The sequence below is a fragment of the Vitis vinifera genome, chromosome 5 (genome assembly GCF_030704535.1).
Source record: "Vitis vinifera cultivar Pinot Noir 40024 chromosome 5, ASM3070453v1".
In the NCBI taxonomy this organism is placed as follows: domain Eukaryota; kingdom Viridiplantae; phylum Streptophyta; class Magnoliopsida; order Vitales; family Vitaceae; genus Vitis; species Vitis vinifera.
The window spans coordinates 22461263-22481560 of NC_081809.1; the positions used below are offsets into that span (position 1 = coordinate 22461263).

The 20298-nt window shown below is 37.8% G+C and overlaps 1 protein-coding gene across 7 annotated transcripts in view; it reads right to left on the bottom strand.

Annotated features, from left to right (window-relative positions):
* LOC100263501 (histone H3-lysine(4) N-trimethyltransferase ATX1) overlaps positions 1-14739 on the bottom strand; it is a 59720-nt gene extending 44981 nt beyond the window's left edge. For 6 of the 7 annotated variants that reach the window (XR_785874.3, XR_009465751.1, XR_785872.3 and 3 more), the window contains exons 1-9: positions 13931-14739; positions 13620-13671; positions 13425-13499; positions 13008-13227; positions 8330-8453; positions 8119-8223; positions 6326-6531; positions 5862-5954; positions 5652-5749 (exon numbers count right to left, since the gene is read on the bottom strand). Coding sequence is in view for 3 of the 7 variants with exons in the window: in XM_019220006.2 (XP_019075551.1) it covers positions 5652-5749; positions 5862-5954; positions 6326-6531; positions 8119-8223; positions 8330-8453; positions 13008-13227; positions 13425-13499; positions 13620-13671; positions 13931-14511 (1554 nt within the window). In the remaining 4 variants the exon portion in view is untranslated. The remainder of the gene's footprint in view (positions 1-5651; positions 5750-5861; positions 5955-6325; positions 6532-8118; positions 8224-8329; positions 8454-13007; positions 13228-13424; positions 13500-13619; positions 13672-13930) is intronic. The other variant, XM_059737057.1, reaches the window with a different exon arrangement.
* Positions 14740-20298: the final 5559 nt, after the last annotated feature.

A 20298-nucleotide genomic window follows, 5' to 3' on the forward strand; every position in this document is an offset into this window, starting at 1 on the left:
TAGTCACGGATAATTGGGATAATATGTTCAATGGTGCTGTGCAGGGCATTCTTCCTAGACCTGTTTCGGATCACTTCCCCATTCTCTTGGAAGGAGGAGGGTTGAAGAGGGGACCTTCCCCTTTCAGGTTTGAGAACATGTGGTTGGAGGAGGAGGGTTTTAAAGACAAGATGAAGACGTGGTGGGGGAGTTCAAATTTTACGGGGTCATCCAGCTACATTTTAGATGCTAAATTGAGGGCCCTTAAAAAAATTCTGAAGATTTGGAATAAGGAAGAGTTTGGGTTAGTTGAGGCTAAAAAGGGTGAAGCTCTTAGGCAGGTTGAGTATTGGGATGAAAAGGAGAAATATGATGTGTTAAATATGGAAGATTGTGAAGCAAGAAATGGAGCAAGGGAGGCCTACAAGTCTTGGGTGATAAAGGAAGAGATTTTCTGGAGGCAGAAGTCTAGGGAATTGTGGTTGAAGGAGGGGGATAATAATACCAGATTCTTTCATAGGATGGCGAATGCTCATAGTAGAAGAAACTGGCTGTCCAAGTTGAAAGTTAATGGTTGTTGGCATTCAGAGGAAAATAACTTAAGAAACAGTGTGGTGGGGGCGTTTCAAGAGCTGTACCAGGAGGAAGAGGGGTGGCGCCCTAGTGTTGACGGGATCTCTTTCATGAGGCTAGATATCAGTGAGGCTGAGGAGTTGGAGATTCCTTTCTTAGAGGAAGAGGTGTTAGCAGCTCTTACGGACCTAGGCAAAGACAAAGCCCCGGGGCCAGATGGTTTTACAATGGCGTTCTGGCTTTATGGGTGGGATGTGGTGAAGCTTGAAGTTATGGGCTTTTTTAGAGAATTTCATGAAAGGGGCAGATTTGTAAAATCTCTAAATGCAACTTTCTTGGTTTTAGTCCCTAAGAAGGGTGGGGCAGAAGACTTGAAAGATTTCAGACCGATTAGTCTTGTGGGAAGCCTTTATAAGTTGTTGGCCAAGGTGTTGGCAAATAGAATCAAGAAGGTTATGGGAAAAGTGATTTCGGAACCCCAAAATGCCTTTGTGGAGGGTAGACAAATTCTTGATGCAGTTTTGATTGCTAATGAGGTTGTGGACTCCAGATTGAAAAGCAATCAAGGGGGAGTGATGTGCAAATTGGATATAGAGAAGGCCTATGATCATGTTGACTGGAAGTTCTTGTTGGCTGTGCTAAAGCAAATGGGTTTTGGTGAGAGATGGATTAAGTGGATAGAGTGGTGTATCTCAACTGTAAGATACTCTGTTCTGATAAATGGCTCTCCTTCTGGATTCTTCCAAAGCTCAAGGGGTTTGAGACAAGGTGACCCTCTATCCCCTTACCTGTTCGTGATAGCTATGGAGGTGTTTAGTTGCTTAATGAGAAGGGCCATCAGTGGGGGCTTTTTATCTGGTTGGAGGGCTAGAGGTAGGGGTGGTGAAGGGATCCTGATATCCCATTTGCTCTTTGCGGACGACACTTTGGTGTTTTGTGAGGAGTCCCAAGATCAGTTGACATATCTAAGCTGGCTTCTCATGTGGTTTGAGGCCTGCTCAGGTTTGAAAGTTAACTTGGAGAAGAGTGAGCTCATTCCGGTGGGGAGGGTGAATGATATAGAGGATTTGGCTCTGGAGTTGGGTTGTAAAGTGGGTGGTCTGCCTTCCAGTTATTTGGGTTTGCCTTTGGGGGCCTCTTTCAAATCAGAGGTGGTTTGGGATTGTGTTGAAGAGAGGTTTAGGAAAAGGTTGGCTATGTGGAAGAGACAATATATTTCCAAGGGGGGAAGACTCACCCTTATTCAGAGCACTCTTTCCAGTTTGCCAGTTTACTTCATGTCGCTTTTCCTTTTGCCCAGAAAAGTAAGGATGCGGTTGGAGAAGATTCAGAGGGACTTCCTGTGGGGGGGAGGTGCTCTTGATCAGAGGCCTCATCTGGTTAGGTGGAATCTGGTTTGCTTGGAAAGGAAGAAAGGTGGTTTGGGGGTAAGAAACTTAGCGTTGATGAATAAAGCTCTCTTAGGTAAGTGGAATTGGCGTTTTGCCATTGAAAGAGAGGTGTTGTGGAAGAAAGTGATCAGTCACAAATATGGTGTAGAAGAGGGGGGTTGGTGTACTCGGGCCGAAAGAGGGAGGTATGGTGTGGGGCTTTGGAAAGCTATAAGAAAGGAGTGGTTGGGTATGTATAGCAGTTTAGCCTTCCGTGTGGGCAATGGTCGGAGAGTGAGATTCTGGAAGGATAAGTGGTGTGGAGATGAGCCTCTCTACGAATCCTTCCCTTCTCTTTTTGCCATCTCTCGGGCTAAAGACGCGTGGGTGTCGGAAGTGTGGAACCCAGATGGTGTAGGAGATGGTTGGACCCCTCTGTTCTCAAGGGCGCTTAATGATTGGGAAATTGAGATGATGGAACAGTTTATGCTTAAAATCCAAGCTTTTAGGGTGCAAAGGGAGATCGAGGATAAGATGGTTTGGACAGCATCTAGAAGTGGTGCTTTCTCAGTCAAGTCGCTCTACTCTACTTTGGAGCCTGGTGGTGCAACTATGTTCCCTTATGTTGGTATTTGGAGTGCGAGAGTGCCTCCAAAGGTAGCTTTTTTCGCGTGGGAAGCTTCCTGGGGCAAAATCTTAACTTTAGACCAACTTCAGAGGAGGGGATATTCTTTGGCAAATAGGTGTTTTCTTTGTCTTACTGAAGCAGAAACGGTGGATCATCTCTTACTCCATTGTGTTATGAGGACACTGTGGAATCTTCTTTTTTCTCTCTTTGGTGTGGAGTGGGTTCTCTCTGGTATAGTTAAGGAAACTCTCCTGGGGTGGCATGGAGCGTTTGTGGGGAAAATCCGTAAAAAGGCGTGGCAAATGGCCCCCTTATGTATATTTTGGTCAGTTTGGAAGGAAAGAAATTCGTTGGCTTTTGGGAATGAGGTGTTGTCAATCCAAAGGTTGAAACATTCTTTTGTATGTAATCTGTGGTCATGGGTGAGGGTGTTTATAGTTTTGAGCCCGCGGTCTCTGGTTAGCTTTTGTGAGTGGCTAGGCTTTAGTTATAGGTAGGGGTTTCGGCTCGCTTCCTTGGTTTAGGGTCGAGGGGCTGCTTTTGTATACTCTTTGTATACCTAGAGGACACTAGTTTGGTGTATCCTCTTTCATTTTAATATACTTCTCTTTACTTATCAAAAAAAAAAAAAAATTATTATTATTACTATTATAAAAAAGATGTATGGTAAAAACTAAACCTTACTCTGCAATGCATCTTATATTAAAGGAGAATCCTAAAGCTTTTACCTTTTAAAAAACCAATGCCTACATTATTAAGTTGGACAAATAGCTCATCCAATCCAAAAAGGGATCAAAATTATAAAGGAAGAAACTGATTCAGATGCCCACTTTTTCATACTTAAAACATTTTTTTTTTTTATAGATAAAGAAAATGTATTAATGATAAAAGAGGGTATACACAATGTATACAAAGCAACCAAAAGACCCAAAACAAAAAAAAAAAAGCACAATGACACAAAAACCAACAAACATACCCTACAAAGAGCCTAACCAATCCACAAATTTTAACGCCAACAAAGAACCATCCCTAATATACAATTTAACTCAATCCCAAAAAAGGTCCAAGAAAGAATTTTCAATTGTTTGCTCTAAGCTTTTCCCAATTATTGATGGCTCTCTTATTTCTCTCCCTCCATATGGTCCAAAACACACATAATGGAGAAACCTTCCAAGCCTTTTTTCCTTTTTTTCCAACAAAAGAACCGCTTCAACCTAAGAAAAATCCTCTAATTGAATAGTGCATCACCCACTGTACATCGAACAAAGCAAAAACCAATTGCCACAAATTGCGTGCTTTCGTGCAATGAAGGAGAATATAATCACTCGTTTCTTCATCCTCTTTGCACATATAACATTTATTAGGGATTCTCCAACCCCTCCTTCTAAGTTGATCGAGAGTCAAAATCCCAACCCATATAACTTCCCAAGGAAAGAAACCAACTCCTACTGGGACCCAAAAATTCCAAACTATATCATGTGGGAAAGGCTCCGCTCTCCTACTAGCCAAATAGGAGTAGAAAGATTTAACTGAGAAGTTACCCTTCTTTAACCCCAACCACACAATAGCATCCTCAAAGCCCAACCTAATGGAGTGGTCATATAATCTCTCAAAAATACATCAACCTTCTCAAACTCCCAACCATGCAATTGTCTAATAAACCTAGGGCTCCAACTACCATCATCCTAAATATCAACCACCCAAGCATCTTTTAAGGAGGCTATAGCATAAAGAGCCAGAAACAATTCCCTCAAAGGTGTGTCCCCACACCACTTGTCTATCCAAAACTTCACCCTATTATCGAATCCAACCCTAAACCCTCTTCTGTCCTTGAGCGCCTCCCATCCACCTCTAATTGTCTTCCACACACCCACACAATACCCCTCTCTCACTTCTTTAGTACACCACCCCTCTTCTTCTTGCTCATACTTCCCTCCGATTACCCGTTTCCAAAAAGGGTTCCTTTCACTCATAAAACTCTAAAACCATTTTCCTAACAAAGCTTTATCAAGGATGGATAAGTTTCTAATGCACAAACCCCTTTTTGTTTTTCCATGCAACAAACAGACCAATTTACCAAAATGTGACTTGTGAGTCAAAACCCTCCCTCCCAAAAAAGAATCTCTTTGAATCTTTTCCAATCTCATAGCTACCCTCTTCAGGATGGCAAAGAGGGATATGAAATAAATTGGTACGCTGAACAAAGTGCTCTTTATCAGAGTCTATCTTACCCCTTTGAAAGATACTATTTCTTCCACAAAGCAAGTCTTTTCTGAAAACGTTCTTCTACCTACAAACACAAAAAGTATGTATTTTGTGCCTATGTACTTAGAAGCATGCGTTGACATGGGCTCAAGAACGAAACTCGCAACCAGAGAACAAATATCATCTATAGAAGCATGGACACCAAACAAAGAATAGATACTTGACTTCCCTGTACAAGATAATAAAATTAATGAAAGAACTGCAAATCATAAAATAACAATAAAAAAAACTCATGAATGGACTGTTAAACTACAACAACAAACCAATGAGATTCTTATACGAATGTCAATGTATCATGTTTCTTGTCAGCAGTGCCTAGAATTATGCAACAAAAGCTTTTGGGTTGTAATCATGGTGCCTTTAAATTAGAGGAAATGAGGCAAGTTTGGTGGAATGATGAACCCTTAAGGTATAGAGGGGTCTTACAAACGATTTTTCATTTCCTAGACATTATATAATTAAAAGCAGAAAGATTTCAAACACAGTGGAAAGTACATGGATATCCATTAGCTTCATGGTAGCAAATTCCCATATCATCTACTTTACAGTTTTCGGATTAAAACATTTATCTTTTAATTTTAGATACATGCTTGCATCCATGTCCAAGACTCTAAACACCCAACATTGTAACATAGTGACATATAAAAAGTGATGCAAAGTGCACAGTGAGCAAAATCGTGCAAAAAGAGAAGACAAACTTCCGAAGGCAAAGCCACAAGCACTAATATCAAATGCATAAAGAATTAGAGTGAAAAATGTCTAGCTTTAGGCTTGTTCAACATATTACATAGCTAACCTGCGCTCCATTTTTTTTTTATTTTTTTTTTTTGACTAACCTGCTCTCCATTGTCCAATGTCACCCTAAATAAGGGTTGAATCTTTGATTCAGCATCTCTCAGCACTTCCATTTTATATAATGCGCATAAGCTTGGATCTGAAGCCCCAAAAAATGGCAGGTAAAAAGACAAAATGTTATAAAGGCAAAATCATTCAAATCAAAGTGACCTCTGAAACCTATGGAGAATCTTCAAAAGAGGAGGGTTCACCTGTAATTGAAGTAAACTTTCTCATAGCAGTATATCCTTCAGGGCAGATGAATCCCTCAACCTGGAAACGATCTGAGTCCTTGACAATTTTTCCTGTAAGAAAATTTTGTATGCATTAGTAGAATGAGCTATCTCCAGTCCCCATCACTTGAATAAGAAGCAAAAATACTGTCAATTGTTGTGCTTAGTTTAGAAGTATTAGTGAAATTATAGAATCCTGGAGGGATATTAAAAAAGAATTTATATACGTATAACAAATGCTTATTGCCCCATGATGTCAAAGCAATTAAGCACAAAAATTGCATGTTCAATGTCTCTCAAAAATTTGAACTCTTTAGCTCTCATTGATAATTAACACATCACTAAAGAGCGAAAGAACAAATAACATCATCTAAGTGAAGCAACATGTTTTTAACATGGAATAAGCTTCTTATAAAGGCAGCATGCAAACTACAGAGAATTACCAAGGCGTATTACTTGCAAATCCCCTATTTCAAATGGGAATTTTATAAGGTCGTCTAGTTTTCTCTTTACTCTTTCATCTCCTATGCAATCATCACCTGAATCAGTTCTCTTTTCATCCTCTCCACTCATACTTTCACAATCATCATCCTCTGTGAGCTTTTGCATCCGTAACATCCGTTTTGAAAGCTTCTGTTCGCTGAGATACCTGTTAAAAATGAAGAAATCCCTAAAAACCGGCAAAGACAAAGTAAGAATTTAAAGGCTCAACAAGAAGAATTCTCAGTGAAAACACATATAAAGGGTCCAGGGGATGAAAGAAAAGGGGGGCAGGAAAAAGGGAAAATTACAGGACCATTAACTCTGTAAAAATTTTTGAGAAATATATAGGAATTAATGGTCAGAGGAATCCAATAAATGCAACTAATCTCAACCTAAAAAGCCTAAAAAGTCCTCAAGCCTTGAGAATGCCGCTTCATAAACACAAGAGCAAGAAAGCAACTCAGTGACAGCAGCTGCAAAATGGGTGGAGGGGGCTGAATGATCAGAACACAAAAACTTGCTTCTCCAGGTCCATGTATTTTTGCTTGAGTTGTTTGTGTTTTGATACACACCATGTGACAACAACAAAGACAAGGATACAAGGTGTCTAATATGTCTGATATGAGGACCTCAAAAAAAATGATTGATGAAAAATGGTGACACTGATACACTGATGGTCTATGATACTCAAATCCTCAACCTTCAACCACTATACCTACTTTGACATGACATAACACAAGTGTGGATATACGATTCTTGTGAGATACTTCTACTTTGCTTTGAATCTAGTTATTTGATGTTAATTGATTTACCTTCGGATTTTTAACTTCCTTAATGGATAACTACGTTGAAAAGGAGACTTTGCTGGATGTAAACTTTTGTAAAAGATTCCGGGATAGGAAAAAACTTTCGTAAAAACATTCAGGGATAGGAAAGAAAAGATAGGGACAAAAGAGAGAAGAATAAAAGTCTTGACAAGGATATCTGTGTTTTTTATTGATATATATATATATATATATATATATAATTTTTTTTTTTTTTTGCCATGTCATATCCAAGTATCCATACCAGTGATTAAGATCCTTTCTAGCCAAATCCTTGTATTCCAAAATGTGTAGGTCTAAGGAATTATACGCCTAGACACATACCAATACCCAATGCCCGCAACCATGGAAGATAGCTGACAGAACAGTAAAATACTAACACAGCCAACAAATCACAAAATTAAACCATGCCCATTTAACATAAATTATGAAGTGCATGTACAAAGAGGAAAATCCCCAACAGTGTCATTTAATTGCCTATTTGAAAAGAAAATCCATAAAGAAGGAAAATCATTCTTGGAGAAATGATGGCTTTGTTTGGGAACTGTTCTTCAAAACAGTTTTCTGTTTTATAGAACAAAAAGCAGTTTTCTAATTTAGAAAACACATTTGGCAAACTTTGAAAATATAGTTTTTCAGAAATATTGTTTTGAAACAGCTTGTTTTGAGAACAAATTTTAGGAGTTTTCAATTGTTTTTTGTAGAGTGTTCTATCCAATGATTGAAAATACTTTGAAATTTTTTGCATTGTACATAAGTGCATAGTACATTTATGAAGAACAAACTGAGAAAACTGTTTTTCATGTTGTTCCTAAAAATAATTAACAACTATTCTCAAAAACTGTTTTCAAAAATTGTTTTAAAAAATGTCTGAAACAAGCCCAGTATTTTCTTATGTTTATTGAAAGTAACACAAAAAATAAACTTACGCTTTGGATTCTACCAAGCTTTGATGGAAATGTGGTTTTGTGCACTTCAGGTGGAAAGAAGAAAGCAGTCCCTTAAGAAATGGGGTAACCTGTTTAGTTTTAACCCTGTATAATCACAAGAGATGATAACATCAGCCTGAAGAAAGATAGAAATAGTACACAAAAAGTTAGTCAGATCCATAATAGAAATATAAATTCAATCATTACAGACCTTGCAAAATCATGACTACCAAAAAACTGCACAGGAAGTGATTTCTCTTTTGAAATTTTGTTTAGACCTTTACGATTATGAATAATTGACTCATCCACAACAATTGCTGGCCACATAGCATGACCTGCATCACAGCAGTTCAAAGATGTTTAGGCACAAAATGCATAGACATGTCACAAGCAAAAAGAAATGCTTCTAATAAAAAGTGAATCTCAATGAGTCTGTTAGGTTGCTACTCAACACTGGAGAGGAGAAATGGAGAATCATGGAAAGAGATATTAATTGGAACAGCATCATGAAGTAAATTGGACAATTTTTCTTTCTGTAGACAAATTAGAGAAATTATAAAGTACTGCCTGACCAAACGGGTTGCAAACCCAAGTGCACCCAAATCATACAAAAGTGCACCAAAGGGCAAGAACCCCAAAGCAAAACAAAAGGCATCACACTGTCCTCAAAGGCAACACTCCAAGCCCTCAAAAATCCTACAATTCTACCCTTTCCACGACAATCAAACAGGCAAACAGCACTGATCTCCAAGGCTTTTTGCAAGTTTTGCCCACAAAAGTTCCATGCCAACCCAATAGCACTACCTTGACATTATGAACAACGCGATGATGCTTTATTAATTGTAAATGTGATGGTTCATGGCCCAACTGGGGAAACAGGCGTGCAAGCATCAACTAAGTATTGTAAAACCTTATGAACAAGCTCATTCTTTTATCATCTTTATCCATTCCAGGGTGAATTTCTAATGCATGTACAGCTTCATCCTAAAGACATTCCAACCATTTCTTAATGTAGCTACAAATTCTGCAAATCCAAAGAAATTTTCTTTGGGGAGGAGGGGCCCTTGAGTGGAAACCACATTTAGTAAGGTGGTCTATCATTTGCTCAAACAAAGAAAGGGTGGTCTAGGGGTTAGGAATATGTTGTTGGTCAACAAGGCCCTACTATGCAAATAGAATTAGCGTTTTGTAGGGAAAATGGGGGCCTTTTGGAAGCTAGTCATAAGCGGAAAATATAGAGGAGGAGGGTGGCAATCATGCGAAATAAGAGAAAGGTATGGGGTAGGGTTGTGAAAATCCATTAGGAAGGATTGGGATATTTTGAGCTATAGTGTGGCCTTTTATGTTGATGATGGAAGAAGGGTGAGATTTTGGAAAGATGAGCGGTGTGATGATGAATTGTTCACTTCCTTATTTACTATAGCTTCATCCAAGGAGGCATGGGTGAAGGAACCCTTCAGCTAATTGGGGATTGTTGGGCCCCTTGCTTCTCTAGGTGTCTCAACAATTAGGAGGTGGAACTTGTGGAGACTTCTGAGATTGCAAGGGAGGAGGGTGTGTAGGGAGGTGGACGATAAAGTGGTTTGGACAAGGTCAAAGGAAAATTTTCGGTTAATTCTCTCTACAAGGCTTTGGAGCCGAAAAGACAAGAAGCTTTTCCTACAGGTGTAATTTGGAATTCTTAGGTGCCACCAAGGGTGGATTTCTTTACTTGGAAGGCTAATTGGAATAAGGTTTTAACATTGGATCACATTCAAAGGAGAAGATGGTCTTTGGCTAATGGATGCTGCTTTTGTCTTATGAAGGAAGCATATGTCGATCACATTCTCATGAACTATGACACGGCAAGGGTTTTATGGTACTTATTGTTTTCTCTATTCAGGATGTCATGGGTGCTCCCCACATCATTTAGAGAGATGTTGATAGGTTAGCATGGTTCCTTTGTGGGTTAAAAGAGAAAAAAAGGGTGGCAGGCTACTCTCTTATGCTTATTTTGGAATTTAGTAGGAAAGAAATAGTAGGGCATTTGATCCAAGGGCTTAAAATCTCTTTCCTTTGTAATATTTGGGTGTGGGCTATGTTGTATAGAGATTCAAGCCCTCCTTCCATTGTTGATTTTGTGGACTAGTCGAGCTCTGGTTGAGGGGGTGCTGTTTTTTGTTGTCTTCCCCCCTTTTTGTGGCGCTTTTAAGCGTCCTTTGTATACAGTGCTCTTATGATGTTTCTCTTTTCAATATACTTTTTTTTATCCATCAAAAAAATATAGCTAGAAATTATGGAACTTAATCCATCTACATTTTGCAATAATAGAAGGCAAAGACCAACCTTTAGAGAAATCCCATTCAAGTTTGGGTAAATCAGTACACCTTAAAATATACTACTGTTATCAGAACTCTGCAAACCTTTCCTCAATTTCAACTACTATTATCAAAATTCCAGCACTATTAAAGTTGCTTCTAAAAGGGGAAAAGAAAGAAAAGAAAATATGGATCCTAGATGTTTATACATAGGATTTCCTTAGCAATCACACTTAAGAAAGCAACCACACCTTCAAAGCAAGAACAATAAATGCTGAAATCTTCTATTAAAACTCCGATTCTCTACCTTGAAAGACTACATAGATATATCAAAACTCTCATGTCTCACTTTCCTAATGGGACAACTTTCTTAATTTCTTATGATCGTATCTTCCCTTACAAGAACAGAAAGATGTAGGAAAGAAATAGTGTTTTTTTTTTTTTTTTTGATAATCAAGGAACCTTTCATGGCCAAGCCCTTAAGACTTTCCATGGGGACCCAAACCTCAAGGTGCTAACTGTTCCGCAACAACCAACACTAGATAAATTCAAGGTATCATCAATGGCGGGATTTGAACCCAGGACCATGTGCCACTTATTGGGATCACACTTCCCAAAGTTCGCCTTGACCAACTGGGCTACCCTAGCGGGTAAGAAATAGTATTTATAAACTAAATAGAAACTTTCTTCAAACAACAAGAAGAATAAACGAAACATAAACTTGACAAAAAATAAATTATTACCTAACATAAAAACTTAACAAAAGACTAAACAAAAACCATAAAATACTAAAATTACTAAACTATTCTCATTGATATTTTTCCCTTTTCTTTCATAAGTATTCAAAGGGTGCTTTCCATGTTGTTCTCCATCAGTTTTCTTTCTCCAAAAAAAGTTCATGTCTTTTTTCCAAGAGAATGGACCATTGTTCTTTTAGTTTCATAGTCCTCCCATTGGTTTAGTAATGTTAGACTTTGATGGTTTTTCCTCAAGGAAACCAAAAAAAAATAATGATGGGAGATTTCTACAGAAATTATTTAAAAGACACTATATTCCATACTCTAAGCAAGCATGTATTGCATTGGATATAGAGGGCTGATCTTTGCCCATCTTGAGGGTTTGAGATAATGAGAGGCTCTAGATCTTATGGACATCCAAACTGAGGGGGGCTTGTATATGGTAATTAATTGGGCAGGAAATAGGTAGTGTGACCTCTGGTGATATGATCACATCATGAGGACTATTTTGAAATGCTCTAAGAAGTTACATGTGTTCTTAAGTTGAGAAAATAGGTTCCTTAAATCAAGTAATGGATTCCTAGCCAAAAAGCAAAGGACTGGCCAGAGGTTTTTGGTTTTTCTCCATTTTTCCTATGTAGTTTCATTTTTTTTTCTACTTGTTGCTTGTAGAACTCCGAATCATTCTCTACGTACATCTTTTTTTCCTGTCAATAATGCTTTTGGTTTCTATCCCAAAAGGTTAAATAAATAAAATATATAAAGAAAAATCCACTAGCATCATTAAATTATTTCAATAAGGGGCATAAGGCTAATTAAATTGAAAGAAACTAGGAATCTAAAAGGAACTAAAGATTTTAGAATCACAGTTCAATGTCTAGAAGTTTTGGGATCACCAAAAACCATGCAAGCCTTTATGTGGATAATGGTATAAATCATTAGATAAATTTCAAGGATTCCCTAAGGACCTGCAAGTTAAATTTGTAGTGATGACATTGATGAGGCCTTCAGTTGAAACAATTTGCAATTTATTATGATAGGACACAGATAAGCATATTCCATTGGGTGGAAAAGAAAGTCAGCTGTAAAAACTTAGTCTTACGAGCTCCCCAAACTTAAGCAATGGATCAAACCATGAGGGAGCACAAAAGCTTCAATCAACCAGGGCTCAGTGCCCAGTGATGATCTAAAGCTATTGCAAGACGCCCTGAAGTAGTGTGTTCCCAATTAGATATTCAAGTGTCCTTAAACATATCCATAATGATAAATGATGCTCAGCGTTGATTCTAAATATGGAAAGCATCAACTACGATAATAATTTTTTTACTATAATAAAAAGAAGAAGGTTTTGAAGTAAAAAAATAAAAAGTCATGCCTTTAAATGAGCAATTTGAGCATGTCATTAGTACTTCTCATAAAGACATAAGTTGATTAGCCAAGTTAGGTCAACCTTCAAATATATTGGAATTAGGATCTAAAAGAAATTAAGACATTTATTACTTTGACTAAATTCAAGATTACTTCACCTAATATAACAAGTACAAATTCCCCAAGCACAAATTCTACTATTGTAGCCTCAATGCTTTTGCAATAAATTGGATATGCTTGTTACTTATCAAAAAAAATAATAATTTGGATATGTTTGTTCTATTAGGAACAGAACTACATAATTCTGGTTCATTAACTTTAACATCAAATTGACCTGAAAAATACACAACATGATGCTTATGCAGAAAGTTCATGTAAGCCAGCAAAAACCGTTTGAGTCACTTCACTATTTGATTCAAATGTTCTCACAAACACCGTTTCTTAATTCTCTCAATTATTTAATCAAAGAAATAAATTATGAACATACCAGTAAGCTTGGCCCATATGATATCCCCAGGCTCGTGGTCTTGGCAATCATTCCAACTTGCAGCCAACACAACCATCTCATCATAATCAATGTCATCACTATCCAGACTTCTAACACTAAGACTCAGGTTCAAATGTTGCATATCCTCGCGAGATACATAAAATTTAATTTTCTCACTTGAGAGAATCAATTCTTCTTTATCACCATCATTGTATTTAACCTACATTAGAATGTGTTTTCAATCAGCAATGGCACCATTGAATGTAAATGTGATGGAAAACCTAAACATTGTTTTATAGGTAGCATTTGCAACAATGCTGCTAGACAATATTTCCTGAGTAAGCAAATTAAGGAACCCAAATGATCAAATTTGCAACACAACAAACATAAAGAAAGCTTTACAAAGGAAAGTTGTACCTGATGCCGGTTGGCCTCCAAATCATACCCAATAATGCAACCACGGTACCATTCACCATCCAACGGCCAGTAAACCTGCACTTGGCAACATCAATTTTTGTGCAAAATGTCCATATGTTATAGATAGAACAAATGTCTACATTAAACATTTAATCATAGCAACAATAGATACAAAATGGCAAAAGAAGAGCTTACCTTGCATTGTAATCCTATGAATTTTTCAGGATCAACGTCATCAAAATTCAACCTGTTGGAACCAAATAGATATTATTTTATCCATCATATACACATTTTAACGCAGCACATTACACACTAAAAAACAGATGGGAGAGCAAAAAATGGAAAATTGAACTCTTATGATTCAAGAATTTTTGGTTTCCCAAATTGAACCAAACAGTAACGCAAGGTTCCGCAAAGCTACAGTATCGAGTAAATTAAAGAAAAAACTTAAAAGCTCACTCATTGAGTGTCTTTTCTCGTCATACATTTTCTCAGAGAAAACCTACCAAAGCCACCGCTTGATGCAAGCCGAATTAGAGTCGACTTTCGTCAAATTCTCCGAAGATTTGCGCTTTCTTCTATGCGGAAGGTCGACAGTGCTGTCTTTCCTGGCTTCCCTCAAACGACGCCGTACTGAACTGCCCACTCCCCTCGAATTATCGCCCAAGTTTTTCACCTCCAAATTCGCACTTCTCCTCTTCTTCCCCAAAACCCCTACGCCTCGATCTCCACCACCAACCCCTTCGCAACCATCCGATTCACACCTCTCCTCCTTCACAGCCACCAAAGCCCCCGACTCCGGTCGCTCCGCTGTCAAATTGCGCGGCCTCTTGCGGCGCCGGGCGTACACGTGCACGACCGGAGGCTTAGCCGGGTACGGCTTCTGATCGACGCCGTCGCCCTCGCCGTCAAAGCCGTCGGCGATCATCCTCCTGGCCTTGACCTTCTTGGTGACGACGTTAGACGATCCACTGGCACTGACGCAAGGCGCAGAAGTGGAATAGACGTGGCGAAGAGGAAGGTAGCGGACGGGAGTGCCGGTGCCGGAGTCGACCTCCTCTTCTTCTTCCTTCAGAGGAAATGCCATCAAAGAAAAAGGAAGAATGGAAGAGGACAATGGGAGATTCGGGATTTCTCCTTCGGAGCTGCACAGGCGTCTTTGTTTTTTATTTTTAATTTCCTTTAATACTTTTTTCTAGATTTTATTTCTGAGCAATAGGGTTTTAAGAAGGGCAAAGGGGGGACGAATCTTTTGGAGGGATGGTTTTGGCCCAAAATAATCCGTTTCCCGCCGCTGGGAAGCAGGATTGATGTTTGTTTGTTTGTTTGGTTTACTGCCCTCGCCACATATTTTTTTTCAGTGGAGGCCCTCCTACTTTCTCTATTTACCCCACCCTTCTCTTTTCCTCTTGTTTGAGCAAGTTCGTATTTATCAATCCATCACATGTTTATTTTATTTAAATTTTAAAAAATATGTTCTTAAAACTTATAGTGGGGTATATGTAATTCAAAGATTATATGTTGTTCAATCGATGCAATAAGATCAACCGTACAAATGAATGTCATATTTAATTCTAAGAAATCATCTATTGAGTTCTCCATAAACTTGTGCATGCTTATGTTTTCGTGTTTTCTTTTAACTCGATGGAATTATTTATAAAAGCAATTCTAAATTTAATTTTATAAAGATACCATAAAAATATATAGTTAAAATCATGAATAGAGAAACTTGATGTTTCAACGTTCGAAAAGTTTAAATATTTGAATGTTAGGTGTTGGTGCTCGACCAACAATTCTCCGTCTAGACAACCTTTCCCACTCTGCTACTAGACAAACCTGCAAAAAATGAATGTTAGGATCCTTGTCCGGGCAAACCATCGATGACTAAGTTAGCTTAAAGAGTATAATTGGGTTGAATTTCAATAAGAATTAAAAGTGCATACCTTCTTTCAGATTGTTTGGTGACTTTTATAGAATGTGGCTTGCAATGTCGCTCTTCCCTTTATGATTGCCCTTAATTACGGTTTTAATGTGTAATGCTCAATCCTTAACTACCGATAATGGTCGATTATATTATGATATGTAAATGTATAATACTCAATCATTATTTATGACACATAATGATTGCTTATCTGATGCAAAATTCCATTTATGGGGCTTAGTTTCCCGATCATCAGACATTTGGATAATTTGTTCTAACCGGGTGTTGTGCTGCCTGAATGGTTCGTTCTTAGGAATGGCAATTTCGCGGGTTTTTTGGGTCACCCGCCCTGACCCACCCCTATTAGAACGGGTATGGGAACATAGAAATCAGGGATAGGTCGGGTTCAGTTTTTTTTTTTAAACCCGAATCAGGTTCGGGGCAAGATAGGGTTTAGTAATGATATGCCCCGCCCCGCCCTACCTTGAATATGAAATTACAAGTTTACCCCCCACCTATAAATATTTGCTCCCTCTAATCCTTTTCGGTCTTCCTCTCTCGTTTTAGGGTTCTCGTTCCTCTTTTATCGCTAGGGTTGTTTCTCTCACTCAATGCAAAAATCCATCAGATAATCCATCTGAAAATCCATTCAATAATCTCATTTCCTCCATTTCCTATTGATTCATCATTGTTTATCTCATATTCACAACTACTAGCAGTCTCATCAGTTTACGCTACAATCATTTTCTCCATAGGAATCATATCTTCACGTATCTACAAACCGGTACGATTCTTTGTTGATTTGTATTTATTTGTTTTGTTTTTTCTTGTCTTGAACGTTTGGTATTTTTTTCGAATGTTGATTTATTTGGTTTAGGGTGTTTCTTTATCAGTTTATGAGCAAAATATGAGAGATTTGGAGATGACATTTGGGATTGTCCTTCTTATTGGGATCATTGTAATTGCAGTTTAATCATAAAATTTGGAGAGTCCAAATGTACAGTAGATTTGTAACATGGTGACAATAAGGTGTGGTCTTTCTGCTAATTTCTTTTTCTCATTTCAGCATGTTGCTCATGTGGAACTTACTAGCTAGTAGTTGTCAAGTCCTAAACCCCAATAATCAATAAATACATGCATATACAAGGTGCTCACTTCGAGTGCCTGTAAGGTTGTAACTCATTGTTTTCCCCTATTTTTGGGCAACACTCGAAAAAGAGCTCTGAAATCCATCCAATTAATATGTGGTAACGACGTCCTATTAATCTGGGTTTGAATGTTTTACTTATAGGCTTTATTTCGTATTAAGAAAAACGACATCAAATGAAGGGGAAAAATTTTCCATGCCAAGTACGGGTTCAACTCCAATTACAAGCAATACTTCAACTACTGATGAAACATTGGGATCTAAAAGAAGAAAGTTGACTTCAGTTGTTTGGAATGATTTTGATAAAGTCATAGAAGATGGACAAAATTATGTTATTTGTAAGCATTCTAAAGGAAAGCTCAAGGCCGATAGCAATAATGAGACAAAACATTTACATGTACACATAGATAGGTGCATGAAATGAACAAATGTTGATATTAGGCAACAATTATTGGTAGTAGAGAGAAAAAGGTCATGGAAAAGTTCAAATTGGTGGTTTTACATTTGATCAAAAAATCTCAAGAGAGAAGTTTGCACGTGCAATTATATTGCATGAGTACCCACTTTTAATCGTTGACCATGTGGGGTTTAGAGATTTTGCTCCTAGTCTCCAACCCTTGTTGAAACTGGTTTCCCGTAATACAATTAAGAGTGATATAATGAAGATTTATGAGGTTGAGAAAGATAAGATGATTAGCTACTTAGAGAAATTTGAAAGTATAGTTGCTATCACAACTAATATGTGGACATCAAATCAAAAGAAAGCCTACATGGCTATCACTGTACATTACATTGATGAGTCTTGGTTACTGCAACATCATATTGTAAGGTTAGTTATGTTTTTTTTTTTTTAATTTCCAAAGTGTTTTTTTATTTGATCCTTTAATGATATCATTTGTGTTAATGATAAGTTTTTTTTTTCTTAATGTAGGTTTGTTTATGTGCCTCTTCCACACACAAAATAAGTTTTTTCAGATGTATTAACAGATTTCTTGTTAGATTGGAATATAGATAGAAAAGTATGTACGGTCACTATGGATAATTGCTCAAGTAATGATGGAATGATCAATATCTCGGTGGAAAAATTATCTTTGAGCAATTCACTCTTATTAAATGAAAAAAAAATTCACATGCGATATGTGGCAGATGTGTTGAACTTAATTGTTAAGGAAGGTGATTACTACTCAAAAAGTGCTATTTGATAGCCTTTAATTAATCCTTTTTAACACTTTTGAGTAGTAGTTTAGGCCTTTTAACTCAATTGGCATGTTAAGGATCCTTTAAAGCAATTTTGATCACTTTGTGCAAGTTTTGGTGTTTTTGTTAGTATTTTGATCACCAAAGCAAGTCAAGAATGAGGAGAACTATGAGGAATCATGGGCAAAGTTGAGAATTCAATTGCCAAGAGTGAATCCGGATTGCAAGGAGAAAAAGCAAAGAGAATCTGTCATGAAGCCTATTCTTGATGACAGTCGTAGCAGCCACTTTTGGAGCACTTTCTGAAGTCCAAATGATGCAAGCTATATACCATTTCAAAGCTCAGGAAGTCAACAATTCAATGCTTCAAACGGTACGCGATTCGGAGTTGAAACGAAGAAGTTGCAGCCATTACAAGCCAGTCACTCTAAAGTGTTGCGGAATCAGCCTTTTGTTGCGAGAATTTCGCAACACTTTTGTACAGTAAGGTGTTTCTCCTTCTGACGATGCACGAACCATGCCGCGAGAGGGAAGCTAGAAACTTCAAGATGGAAGCCAACTTTGCAGCCTGGTGAAGATATCTTGGTCTTGCGAAATAATTTCGCAGCCCTCTTGGGTGTCTGCGAAATTTCGCAGGCACCACTTTTCTCCTGCGAAATGGCTCCAGAAGCCTCCCGAAGCTTGCTACCGACATTGGGAGATATTTTCCATTAGATTTTTGTTGTCTAAATCCCAAAATACTCCTTGTAAACCACCAATTACATGATTCCTTAGTTTTTAAGTTAGTAAAAAGACCAAATATCTTTGTAAGAATTAGTTTTATATTAGTTTGCTATAAATACCTCTCGGGAGCATGTTCTCAAGGAGGAGTTCCTTCTGTAACCATTTTGGTAAGCAAGTAAAGGTCTTTTCCTTTCTACTGCCTTACCTTCTCACTTTGTATTTTCATTTTATTTCTAAGTTATGAATTCTCTGAGGAGTTTTCCCCAGAGAATGAGTAACTAAACCTCCAATTCCTTGGAGCTAAGGTTGCCGGGGAAGGTTCCAAGTGCAAGAATGCAAAGCTCTGTGGTTTTAGCTAGTAATGAAGAGGAAGTGAAATCCTTTAGTGATTTCAATGTTTTTAGTTAACTTAAAACACTTTGGAGTCACCTAGGCCAACACTTGGTAAGGCAAGTGATTTCCAACCGTGGAAATGCACTAGTTTACCCCTTGCGAGCCTCTGGTAGGTGACTTCAAGGTAGGATTTTCTGGAATTACCAACACTTGGTAAGCTTTTGGACTCCTAGGAGACATCCATTAGTTATCTCTTGCGAGTTTGTGAAGGGAAGTCCAAGGTTAAAGATCACCTTGAATGGTAAGTGCTCGTGAGAGGCATGAACCATTGCAAGTTGTATCAGTGAGAGAATTAAAGTGAAATCTAATTGAAGGAGTCTCTGTACATCACCGATTAGAGAATTGACTCTAAGTTGAATCTCTAATGCGAGGAAATGAACCATCTGACCGGAGCTATGTCTTTTGCATGAGGAATCACCCTAGTGAACCTAAATCTCCAAGGAATGCTTTTCTTCCTAAATTATTCCAAACTTCTGTTAAGTTAGTTAGTTTAAGTCTAAACCTGTACCAATCAAAGTTTGTGTTTTATTCCTAAGCTAACCGTGAAATGAAACAAAACCAATTCACTTGGAATTGGTATCCTTGATTGCTTGCAAATCATTCCCAGTGAACGATCCTTAGAGCCACTATACTATAGTAGCTTTGTATTTGCTACCCTTGTGTATGGTGTTATAGGTATAAATTTTGTTGATCACTTCCTCAATCAAGGAGCACCAGCTGAACACAAATCAGCTGAGACACCAATTGGGCATGAGTCAGAAGGTTTGAATGTCATTGAAGTAGAAATTGAAAAATTTTCTAAGAGTGTTGCATATTAGCCGGCAACCCCGTAAAGAATGGAAAAGTTTGAAGATGCAACTCTTCAATTGCGTATTCTATGCAATAAGAAGTTAAGTCTTGATTGTAAGACACGATGGAATTCCACATACTTGATGTTATCAATTGCTATAACATATAAAAATGTGTCCCCACATTTGAAGCAATGCGAAAAATACTACATGGTTGTGCCATCAGAAGAAAAATGGAATACGACAAAGAAAATATGTGGAAGTTTGAAATTGTTTTACAACATAATACAGTTATTCTCAGGACGAAATTATCCCACTACAAATACTTTCTTCCTCAAAGTGTGTGAGATCAAAGATGCATTGTATGATTGGTTGATATGCTCAAATAATGTTGTGAAAATGATGGCATCAAGTATGTTGCAAAAGTTTGACAAGTATTGGAGTGGGTGTCATATTGGGATGGCAATAGCAGTTATATTTGACCCAAGATACAAGATAAAGATTTTAGAGTTTTACTTCTCATTAATGTATGAGTCTGAAGCTTCAAATGAGATAGAAAAAATATGTGGAATGTGTTATGAGTTGCTTTCTAAGTATCAATCAAAGTCTAAGTTGGGGCAACAAACTTCATCATATGGTATTTCATCAGGTTCAACTATTTTGGAGTTAAACTACGATGAACAAGATCCTCTTTCAAAGTTTGAC